The 12,944-nt window shown below is 41.3% G+C and overlaps 1 protein-coding gene across 1 annotated transcript in view; it reads left to right on the top strand.

Moving 5' to 3' along the window:
- Positions 1–12,944, top strand: part of LOC147011205 (uncharacterized) — a 34,688-nt gene that overhangs the window by 13,205 nt on the left and 8,539 nt on the right. Inside the window, exon 3 of the mRNA XM_085859027.1 lies at positions 4,210–4,395. Within this exon, the coding sequence (XP_085715153.1) occupies positions 4,210–4,395 (186 nt within the window). The remainder of the gene's footprint in view (positions 1–4,209; positions 4,396–12,944) is intronic.

Here is a 12,944-nt window from a genome sequence, read left to right on the forward strand (position 1 = left end):
TTGCGAATTCGCGCCCGCCGGCGTGCGAGCGGCCACGTAACTCGAATCGCGGCACGTCGCCCACCGGACGGACAATTCTGTCGTGACCCTCTCGGACTAACGCCGGGAGCTAGTCACGGGTGGGCCTTTCGGCATCACCACGATCGTGCCAATCGGCCCCCCCGCGTAGGATAGGGTTGTTCGCCAAACTCGACCTACCTAAGTACCCATGCGGAGGGTAGACCGGGCAATCGCACCTCGCCGCAGGCCGACTCCGGACACGGGCCACTTAAGCGACCCGTTCCGTACTAGCGGGATAACCAAGCGGTGTTATCGTCGGCCTCGAGGGTTCCGATTAATTATCGGACGTATTAAGCCCACTACCAACCCTTTACGTGAAGCAAGATGGAGATTCAATTAAAGAAAAGACGAAGCGAAACGGAAAAAACAGTTCAACATAATGCACATTTATTCCGCGGCACACGGAGAGCACACATATACAATTACAACAATTATGCACCAAAAGCAGATGCTACAAAAGAAACACAACAATGCCGATCTACTACCAACTACGCGTGCACACGGCAACACTTACACAGTTTTACTTTACAGACGGCGCCGACAACACATTTACTCAAAAGCAAAAGAAAAGGGCCACCCTCAAAGACAAGGGGACAGACGGGGCCTGTGGGCCGCGAGACCGGGTGGATCCTACCCGTGTCTTGTGATGAGCCACAAATGTGGCGGCGCGGCGGTGCCCCGACTCCGCGCTCCTTGAGCGGGTTACGTTGGCACTGCTTGGAGTGGGGTGGGAACGGGGCCCCCCTTTTCGCACTATCTCAGCGCGGGGGGGGGGGAAGGGGGGAATTGTTGATGCTCTGGAGAAAGAGGATAGCTGGCTTGCTTGGGTCCCGCGACGAGCGACTCCACTGCGAGCTCGTCGCCGACCCCCGTCTTCCTTGCCTCGGACCCGAGCTATCCGGTCCCCTCCGCAATTCTCCTCAACCGACTGCAGCAAATCACCTCGACCGCGCTCCAGGCTTCCTCTCTCTGCAGCTCCCCGACAGACTCCGAACCCCGAAAGACTCCGACCTCCGATAGACTGACTCTCCTCCAGACCCGACTTGACTCTTCTCAAACTCGCCTTGACTCTTCTCCAACTCGCCTTGACTCTTCTCCAACTCCCCTTGACTGACTCGAACTCACTAAATTCGCCCCGCGCTTGGCGCTTTATAGTCCGGCAGGAGAACCCATATGCAAATTTCTGGATCAGAACGAGCTCGGGGGTGGAGCCACGCTCGCCCATTGGACAGAGAAAAAGGGGCGTGAGTCTCCCCTGATCCTCGAATTTGCATATATCGATTCTACTCCGACGCGCCTGGAGACGGGGCCAAACCGCCCCGCGCTTGCTGATTGGACGGATCAGAAGTCGGCGTGTATCATTCCTGATCCGACTTCTCCTCGGAAAGGCCGCGGCTCGGCGTGCGTCCCGCACGAGGCCAGGACAGCCTGACGCTCGGTGCCCACAAGCGGTGCGGGAATGGCCGCAGAAGGAGAGGCGAAGGTGGTGGAGGGTTTAAAGTGGTGGTCCATAGCCATGGCGACGTTTGGAATGGCGGTGATGCGATGTTTGCGGGAGCGAGTTGTGAAGGTAAAGGTTGTGGCTGTTGGCGTTGTCGTTGTTGTGAAGCGGAGTTGCGGTTGGTGGTTGTTGTGTGATGGCGGTTGAGACGTGGTTGGTTCAAAATAAAGATAGAACAGAAAAACGGCTATCTCAAAGGGTCGCAGCCCGAATGAATCACATTTATTCCCTATAAACAACGGGTTTGGGGCTAACTACACATGTACTTACAGAGATATCTCACCTACGGGACCTGAATGGTGGTTTGCGAATTTCCTCAACCGCAACAATACGTTGGCGCTAATTGAATAATTGGGTATTAAAAATAATTTGTGAATAATCGTAACTGCGAATAATATCGAACTTCCGGGTCACGCACGTACGGGCACGTGAGAGCGAAGAAACTGCCTGTGTTGTTTATTTATTTATTATTATTATTATTATTATTACTTTTTTATTATTATTATTATTTTTTTACGGGCACGTACTAGTATCTAGAAAGCACTCATCGAGGTGTTCAATTTGAGGTACTACACGATATGGTTCCTAAAACTTGATAATTTGACCTTGGGGTTAAATATGTTTGACCTGAGGTGCTAACCATGAAGGTCAAGGCCAATCGCCACCAAAAATTAATCAGCTGAGCGCCAGACCACGAACTATATTCCCATGAAGTTTTAAGACGATCCGATCAAAATTACTCAAAAAATAAGGGTTTCGTCGACTCCCCTGATTTGCCACAAAGTGACCTTGACCTTTGACCTTGACCTTCAAAATTTTGTGCACTGAAAGGGACCTCTCGAGGCCTCTGATATGCGAAGTTACAAAAATTTCCAATGATAACTGTGCTCTGAAGAATTTTTTCTACGTGATTACAGACAAAAAAAAACAAACATACAAGCTGACTAACATATCTTGCAAAAACTTCGTTTTGGCAAGATAATAAAAGATATGAAATTTATGACTGTGCCATGCAGATTGTAGGCCATGATTGCTTCTGGCAAAACAATAATATTGCACCTTATTCTATTGTGATTTTAACAGTTGCAGTAGAGTCGGAATATTAGATAAATGTATGGATTTGGATGAAAACTTGGTGGATAGGGTGGGTGTGTGACGACAAATTGATTCTAATTGGGTAAAGATCCGGATCTGGATACGACAAGTTTTTGAAATTGATTTGTCATTATGGAATCATGGGGCCAAAAATAATGTCAAGAACATTTCTTAAAAACTTGTGGATGAGTTATGACAAAATGAGGTGGATGAATTGGGTCGGTGACAAGAACAAGGCAATTGGATTTTGGTTCAGGTCCAGATTCAGATCTGGCCTATTAGTGGGATTCAGTTCCTAAACTGTTCAGCCTGGTGGAGGTGTGTGTTCTACCAAGTGCCATGCACTGCCCAAAACAAAATTATTCATGAGAAAGTATTTTCTTAAACTTTTTTTTTCAGTACATTTATCTTTTTGTTCCTTAGCCACTCCAGTGTAGCTTTGGCTGTGTGCTTCGGGTCATTGTCATGCTGAAAGGTGAACTTCCGTCCCAATTTCAGCTTTCTTGTAGAGGGCAGCAGGTTTTCCTTTCGTATTTTTCTGTATTTTGCTCCATCCATTTTCCCTTCTTCTCTGACAAGTGCCCCAGTCCCTGCTGAGAAACATCCCCAAAGCATGATGCTGCCACCATCATGTATCACAGTAGGGATGGTCTTCTTTGGTTGATGTGTTGGGTTTGGGTCAAACGTAACATTTTCCATTTTGGCCAAAACGTTCCAGCTTGATTCTGTCAGACCACAAAACGTTTTGCCACATATCTTCAGAATCTCCAGAGTGTTTTTTTGCATACCTGAAAAACGGGACTCGAGATGGGCTTTTTTGAGTCATGGTTTCCTTCTTGCCACACCAGCGTACAGGCAAAACTTGTGGAGTGCTTGGGATATTGTTGTCACATGCACATAGTGAACAGTCTTTGCCATAAAGGCCTGGACCTCTTTCAAAGTTGCCATTTGCCTCGTGGTGGCCTCTCTGATCTGTCACCTCCTGACTTGGTCACCCAGTTTGGAGGGATGGCCTGATCTAGGTAGGTTCTTGGTGGTACTATATGCCTTCAACTTCTTAATGATTGTCTTGACTGTGCTCCAGAGGTCTTTTTAAAGCTCATTGGTGCTCATGGTTGAGTCTTTGCTGTGAAATTCATTACCCAGAAGAGTAAACCTCCAGGAACAGCTGATTTTGTTCTGAAATAATCAGAATCACTACAGTTTAACAGAGGTGGAGGCCAATTAGCTCGGTGTGTGATTTTGAAGGTGATTGGTTCCACCTGAAGTAACTTATAATTGCTATTATAAGGGGGTGGACACTTGTACAACCAAGATATTCTCGTTTTGTATTTTTTATTAATTTTCTGAAATTTGTAGAATTTGTATTGCACTTGGAAGTTGTGGGTTATGATGTGTTAATGAAGGTGGAAAAAGTCTCATATTTAATGTAATTCAATTCCAGGCTTTTAGGGAAGAAATGGTGAAAAATTTGAAAGGGGGTGTGGACTTTCTATCGGCACTGTATATTGACTCGGCTCTAATTCTTGCTTTTTTATGCTTTGTCTAAACAGGAGAAAACCTTCTACGAATGGTTTCACACGGAAGCACCAGCTGGTTATCAAGCAAACTCCACCAAATGGATTTTGATCAGTTACTTCATTGCTTCCATCATGGTGGTGCTGGTGATGTTGGTCATGTGGCTACTGGTTATCCCTTTGCTGCTCTGGTTTTGGGAAAAGTGTCAAAGGAGACGTTTGGTAAGACATCATGATGAATGGCGATGATAAGTGTATTTCACTAAACATTCCTGATGCAGTGAGATATGAGCGATAGAAAGCAGGATTTAGTACAATGTAAGGAGTGAAAGATGTATACTGTGCAGCACGAGGAGTAAAGGTAACAATAACTAACCTGTGTGAAAATTGCATCATAATAATAAAACAGCTGTGACAAGAAAGTCGAGCTGTAAAACAGGGTAGCTGATTTTCAGGATGTGAATAAATTGTTAAATGTTTATTCATAATTGGTAAAAATTAAAAAACACAAAAACCAGATGAAAGTGAGGGTTTAAAATATATATTATTTTATTTTTTGGATACATGATCAAGGCTCATGGAAGAGCTGGAGCAAATGGAAGGGAAAAAATGGAAAGGGGGAAACACCAACATCAGAGGAGAGGAGTGATATTAAGGAGAGGGGAGAAGAACATGTGGTGGTGAAGAAGCTGCACACAAGTTGAGTGAAACTCAGGAAAAGAAAGAATGGAAAGGTTGGGATTAAACAGCAAAGGAAAAATAAAACGACCAACAAATGCAAAGTGGTAAAGGAGATGGAGAGAAATTACAATTACCTGGAAAGAGGGAAGACTTGGGAATGGGATCATTTGGGGGGGGGGGGGGAAGAGATTGTGAGTTTAGATGGGGGTTGATCTGAGATGGTGGTGAACAACTGTCTGAAAGCCATGGAAGGAAGAATGAGATTGAAGAAGATGTATGTGAAGACCCTTCAATCCTGGCCAAGAATTGGGGTGAGTCAACAGAGGATTCTCGGATATGCGGTTTATTTGGGACACAACACATGCGGAATGTGGTGCAGGACTTGAACCGACAATGGTTAAGCCTCAGAATCACACTGAAAAATCATACTCCAAAATTCATACAAATAAAACCGATTCCTAGGAGGAGTTACAAGCAAAGCAAGAAACAACTGGCAAGTGGGCTTCCCCCCCCCTCCCTACACAATAGGGGAAGTTTGGCAAGCCAACATCTTTCTCACTGTTTGGGCTTCGAGAGAGTGCTGGCACATATTCATAAACAGCAGCAAACCCTTTGTAGTTTTCCAGCCTTTGTAGTTTCGTTCTCTGCGCTGAAATTCATAAACAGCCTTCCAGAATGCTCGGACAAGGACATCGGCTGGCTTGCTTGTAATACATTTTAAAGCAAAGGCAAAAGGCTTGGGAACACAATTTGAAGCAGCCAGGACAATGGTTTGAAGCCTGACACCTGATGAATGCAATTACCAAATGTTGAAATGAGTCAAATGTTTAAATATGGATCTCATGGGGTCACCACCTGATATCCACACCTGACAATGTAGATGTTGGTTCCACAGGCAGGAAAAAAGAGGAGCAAATGATTGGAGTTGAGCAGTGATCTTGGATTCAGGTCGTTTCACCAGAAGGGGGTTGATGGTGGACCATGTGAGCCTCGCAGAAACCTGGAGTGGGGGAGAGGGGGTTCAAAGCACTGAAAGAGCAGAGGGTACAAGACAAGAAAGGAGGCAGTAGAAGACAGAGACACCACCGACCTGTCTGTGATGGGAACGTGATCAGCCCATATGAGTCAGCTTCATCGTGGGAGATTCCATTAATCTTCAAGGCCTTGGTTTCATGGCATCAAGCTGAGCAAGGTGTGAGGCAGTGGTGCCAGCTCAGAGGGGATGAGCAGTATTCGTTAATCGGCAGATGAAAGCCTTGCAGTTGGATTGGAGTTAACGTGTGATAAGAAAGGACTTTGTACGATGGAGAATACGCAGTCGTTGACTGGCTTTGGAGGTCACCTTTTTTGGCTGTGGTGAGCGGAGTCGGCTGTGGTGCCATTTGAACAGAAGGAAGGGATGGAAGGGGAGCATACTCCAGAGAAACATTAAACAATTTGCTCCACCAGCTTTTGGAGGAGGGAGATTCGTTTAAAAGTTCAATCTTGACATTGGACAGATGGTGATTTTTGCCTCTCCTGGGAGTAGACACATACTTCTTGCAGGCTTTGTGGAATGTGTTGTGATTGCATTTGTCAGGTTTTCTTTCCAGGAAGAGAAAGGAAGTTGTTTCAGAGCAAGTGCCTCACCATAGGATTCAGTGTGCATAAACATTGCCCATCACATGATTCTATTGTTGAGAAACTTTGCATTATCCAGGTGTAGCAATGGTTGATGATCATAAAGCAAATTAAATGGAAGACGAAGAAGGAACCTAAAGAAGGAAAGAGCAAAGATGGAGTCATCAGGAGGAACCTGGATAGGATTTGGGTTTCAGCTGCAACTCCACGACTCTCAAACCCATCCATGCACAGCCAAGTGAGCCTTACAGAAAAATTTCTGCAAATATTCACTCTCCTTCGAAAGATGGATAATGAACGAGAGGAATATGGAGATGAAAGAGAAGAAAATGCTAGAATTAGAATGACGAAAAAGAAAGAAAAAAATATACAAATAAAATAAATATTAGAAAGAAATATGAAAGGAACAAAGAACAAAGATGTCTGGGAGAACCCAGACTATTGAACTCAGCAGTTACTCCCCAGCTCAAATGCAGCAACATGTACAAGCTACCACAGGTCAGTCAGCAGGGGAACACAGCTCACACAGTATCAGGAGGAGAGGAGATTGGGACCATACATTGTGCAGAGCATTGGTGCTGCTTAAGCAGTCTCCTTGGCCATTTGGGCACAATCCTCGATGGGTCACCACTCCAACACAGTATACCAGCATGCTGGCACTCATTTTGCCAACTCGGAAGGATGGCAGGCCGAGTTAACCCTACCTGGTATTAATTCAACAGCTGAGCAGGATTTGAACTCACTAGTTTATTCACGAGTTTATTCACTAGTTTATTCACTCTACTGAGACGTTCACGAGTTTATAAACACAACTAGTCAGACATCTACGAATACATCACTGAACTTATCAACATATAAAAACAACCAGTCAGACACTCACAAATTTATTGCAACGATACAAACATTTACTAACACAGCAGTGAACTTATCAAAAGATTAAATCAACTTGTCAGACATTCACTAACAAAGCACTGAACTTGTCAATAGATGAAAACAAAAAGTCAGGCATTAACTCATACAGCACTGAACTTATCAACAGATTAAAACAAGTCAGCCATTGGCTGGTTTATGAAAACAAGTCATACATTTACAAACACAGCACTGAACTTGTCAATTTTGTTAAAACAACTTATGAGATGTTTACGAACAGAGCATTGAACTTAGCAACAGATTAAAACAACTCGTCAGCCATTGGCTAGTTTATTAAAACAAGTCATACATTTACAAACACAACACTGAACTTGTCAGTATCGTTAAAACAACGTGTCAGATGTTTAAAAACACAGCACTGAACTGATGAATTGGTTAAAACAACTCGTCAGACATTTACAAATACAGCACTGAACTTGTCAATAGATTAAAACAACTCGTCAGACATTGGCTAGTTTATAAAAACAACAAGTCAGACATTTACAAACACAGCACTGAACTTGTCAATTTAGTTAAAACAAATTGTCAGATGTTTACAAACACACCACTGAACTTATGAATAGATGAAAACAACTCGTCAGATATTTACCAACACAGCACTGAACTTGTCAATAGATTAAAACAACTTGTCAGACATTGGTTAAGGCCCTGTCACACCTTGACGTTTTAGCCAGTGATGGCAACGTGTTAAAATTTATGTAAAACGCTGGCTTACGTTGAACTTTTGATGTTTTTTTTTAAAGATTCGGACGTATTCATAGCGACTTGGTCTTATGTATAACGCATTGGTAACTACACAGAACGTTTCGTTGTGTTATAGATAACTTATACCAACGAATGCTGAACCTGTTGTCGGCCTACACAAACGATGCCCAACGATAGTCTAACTCAGGCATAGCGCGTTGCACGCATTGCCGACGATGTCGTGACGTAGCCTATTAAAAGGCTGACGCACAACGATTCAAATCATAACTGCCGTAGAAATGGAAGGGTCAAAATCGCGGTCACACCTTGGTGATCTTGCCAGCGTATGCCGACGTAACAAAAAGTGTGTCTAAAACGTTGGGGCACGTCGAATACGGTATGGGTAAGTTTGGTATGCGCGAATAGAACGCTAAATACGCTATCATAAGTCGTAGTAAGTAGAGTACGTCAAGAAATTTTGAACATGTTCAAAATTTTACGATGTACTCGGCGTATGACACACGTTCACATGCGATGAGGATAAGTTTTACACTCGATATGTGGACGCTTACACACCTCCACAAAGGCTACTTATAAGCTACTCATAAGTCGAAACACGTCGCGGTAATGTCTTTTTTTACGCGAAACTTATTTCTAACTTATGTTTGACGTGCTTTGAACCAATTCTTTACGTAGCCCCAACACACATCGACGTATGTAGACGTATTCCAATGACGTCTTCCGGTCGACAAAAAAAAAAATGAATGTGTTTCTAGCTTACAACTGCCATATAAAGACGTGTTCCCAGCGGTTTTGGGAATTGGTATATAAAAATTGTGTTCATAAAAGGGGAACCCAACAGTGTTTTCGAGTCCTTTTTGAGTCGATGTCCATGTCAGCAGTAACAGTATCAGTATCAGTATTAGTATTAGTATTAGTATTAGTATTAGTAGTAGTTTGTTCATGTTGGCAGTAGTAGGTGGGTGTGAGGGGGAGGGTGTGGGTTATGATGGATCGTCCTTGCGTCCGCGTGTCCACGGGTGGGTTCATAGGCTGCCACTCAACGATTTAAATGGCTGCATCTCCACTATTGAAAGTAGACGCTTGCGCTCAACAATTGGATTTTTTTTACACTCAACGACTTTTAAACGGTACCACTCAGCTAGTTTCATTGTTTACAATGAACGATTTAAATTGCTGTCGCTCGCCTTTTTTTTTTTTTTGTTTTTTTGTTTTTTGACGCTGGGGTTTTGAAATTTGAAGCGTTTCTTCTGAACGTGTTAAAACGCTCAAACTCGACTATTTTAAATAGACGCTGCCAATGGGCAATTGGAATCATAGCCAAGCTAGACATCGAAGTGTGAACATCCTCGTCATGCCGAAGAAAAGTTTGAAGAATGCTGCAAATAAGTGTCCTGGCCATGGCCGTGGACGCTGACGCAAGGACGATCCATTATACCGACGTCTTTCAGCCTATGAGTAACTTAAAAGTAACGTCTGTCGACGTGTGGCAACGATCGCGTAACGTGCCAACAACACGTTAATCATAGGTAGGAATTAAGTTTCGGGTACTCTAAACATTACCTCGGCGTGTCTCAACTTATGATTAACTTGCAAGTAGCATGTGTTGATGTCTGTCAACGATCGCAGACCGTGCCTACAACTTGTGGCCAGCGTAGTGGAACGTGTGAGTCATACGCCGCCATACGTCGTGAAATTTCAAGCATGAAAAAATTTGAGGACAACCGAAAAGTACAACGTTTAAAGCCAACGTACAACGACGTATGGCAACGTACTACGACGTATGCCAGCGTGCTCTCAATGTTATCAAAACTTACCCATAACGTATTCAACGTGTGCCAGCGTTTTAGAAAAAAAATTCAAAAATCGGCATACGTTGGCTAAAACGTCAAGGTGTGACCGGGCCTTTAGTTTATGAAAACAACAAGTCAGATATTTACAAACACAGCACTGAACTTGTCAATTTCGTAAAAACAACTTGTCAGATGTTTACGAACACAGCACTGAACTTTTCAAAAGATTAAACCAACTTGTCAGATATTTACCAACACAGCACTGAACTTGTCAATAGATTAAAACAACTCGTCAGACATTAGCTAGTTTATAAAAACAACAAGTCAGACATTTACAAACACAGCACTGAACTTGTCAATTTAGTAAAAACAACTTGTCAGATGTTTACAAACACACCACTGAACTTATGAATAGATGAAAACAACTCGTCAGATATTTACCAACACAGCACTGAACTTGTCAATAGATTAAAACAACTTGTCAGACATTGGTTACTTTATGAAAACAACAAGTCAGATATTTACAAACACAGCACTGAACTTGTCAATTTCGTAAAAACAACTTGTCAGATGTTTACGAACACAGCACTGAACTTATCAAAAGAGTAAACCAACTTGTCAGATATTAACTAATACAGCACTGAACTTATCAACAAATTAAAACAACTCGTCAGCCATTGGCTAGTTTATTAAAACAAGTCATACATTTACAAACACAGCACTGAACTTGTCAATTTCGTTAAAACAACGTGTCAGATGTTTACAAACACAGCACTGAACTGATGAATAGATTAAAACAATTCGTCAGACATTTACTAACACAGCACTGAACTTGTCAACAGATTAAAATAACTAGTCAGACATTGGCTAGTTTATGAAAACAACAAGTAAGACATTCACAAAAACAGCACTGAACTTGTCAATTTAGTAAAAACAACTTGTCAGATGTTTACAAACACAGCACTGAACTTGTCAATTTCATTAAAACAACTTGTCAGATGTTTGCAAACACAGCACTGAATTATCGGAAGATTAAACCAACTTGTCAGACATTCAAGATTAAATCACTGAACTTGTCAATATATTAAAATAATGAGGCAGACATTAACTAATACAGCACTGAACTTATCAACAGATTAAAACAACTCATCAGAGATTGGCTAGTTTATTAAAACAAGTAATACATTTACAAACACAGCACTGAACTTGTCAATTTAGTTAGAACAACGTGTAAGATGTTTACAAACACAGCACTGAACTTATGAATAGATTAAAACGACTCGTCAGACATTTACTAACACAGCACTGAACTTGTCAATAGAGTAAAACAACTCGTCAGACATTGGCGAGTTTATTAAAACAACAAGTCAGACATTTACAAACACAGCAATGAACTTGTCAATTTAGTTAAAACAACTTGTCAGATGTTTACAAACACAGCACTGAACTTATGAATAGATGAAAATAACTCGTCAGATATTTACCAACACAGCACTGAACTTGTCAATAGATTAAAACAACTTGTCAGACATTGGTTAGTTTATGAAAACAACAAGTCAGATATTTACAAACATAGCACTGAACTTGTCAATTTCGTAAAAACAACTTGTCAGATGTTTACGAACATAGCACTGAATTTATCAAAAGATGAAACCAACTTGTCAGAAATTAACTAATACAGCACTGAACTTATCAACAAATTAAAACAACTCGTCAGCCATTGGCTAGTTTATTAAAACAAGTCATACATTTACAAACACAGCACTGAACTTGTCAATTTCGTTAAAACAACGTGTCAGATGTTTACAAACACAGCACTGAACTTATGAATAGATTAAAACAATTCGTCAGACATTTACTAACACAGCACTGAACTTGTCAACAGATTAAAACAACGAGTCAGACATTGGCTAGTTTATGAAAACAAGTCAGACATTTACAAATACAGCACTGAACTTGTCAATTTCGTAAAAACAACTTGTCAGATGTTTACGAACACAGCACTGAACTTATCAAAAGATTAAACCAACTTGTCAGATATTAACTAATACAGCACTGAACTTATCAACAAATTAAAACAACTAGTCAGCCATTGGCTAGTTTATTAAAACAAGTCATACATTTACTAACACAGCACTGAACTTGTCAACATATTAAAACAACTCGTCAGACATTGGCTAGTTTATTTAAACAACAAGTAATACATTCACAAACACAGCACTGAACTTGTCAATTTAGTTCTAACAACATGTCAGATGTTTACAAACACAGCACTGAACTTATGAACAGATGAAAACAAATCGTCAGACATTTACGAACACAGCTCTGAACTTTCAAAACATTAAAACAACGAGTCAGACATTGTCTAGTTTATTAAAACAACAAGTCAGACATTTACAAACACAGCACGGAACTTGTCAATTTAGTTAAAACAACTTGTCAGATGTTTACAAACACAGCAATGAACTTATGAATAGATGAAAACAACTCGTCAGATATTTACCAACACAGCACTGAACTTGTCAACAAATTAAAACAACTCGTCAGCCATTGGCTAGTTTATTAAAACAAGTCATACATTTACAAACACAGCACTGAACTTGTCAATTTTGTTAAAACAACTTATGAGATGTTTACGAACAGAGCATTGAACTTAGCAACAGATTAAAACAACTCGTCAGCCATTGGCTAGTTTATTAAAACAAGTCATACATTTACAAACACAACACTGAACTTGTCAGTATCGTTAAAACAACGTGTCAGATGTTTTGCAAACACAGCACTGAACTTGTCAATAGATTAAAGCAACCTACTCAGACATTGGCTACTTTATGAAAACAACAAGTCAGACATTTACAAACACAGCACTGAACTTGTCAATTTTGTTAAAACAACTTGTCAGTTTTTTCAAAACACAGCACTGAACTTATGAATTGGTTAAAACAACTCGTCAGACATTTACAAACACAGCACTGAACTTGTCAATCGATTAAAACAACTCGTCAGACATTGGCTATTTTATTAAAACAACAAGTCACACAT

The sequence above is a fragment of the Eptatretus burgeri genome, chromosome 16 (genome assembly GCF_056783735.1).
Source record: "Eptatretus burgeri isolate ZD-2024b chromosome 16, Ebu_testis_v1, whole genome shotgun sequence".
NCBI classification, from domain to species: Eukaryota; Metazoa; Chordata; class Myxini; order Myxiniformes; family Myxinidae; genus Eptatretus; species Eptatretus burgeri.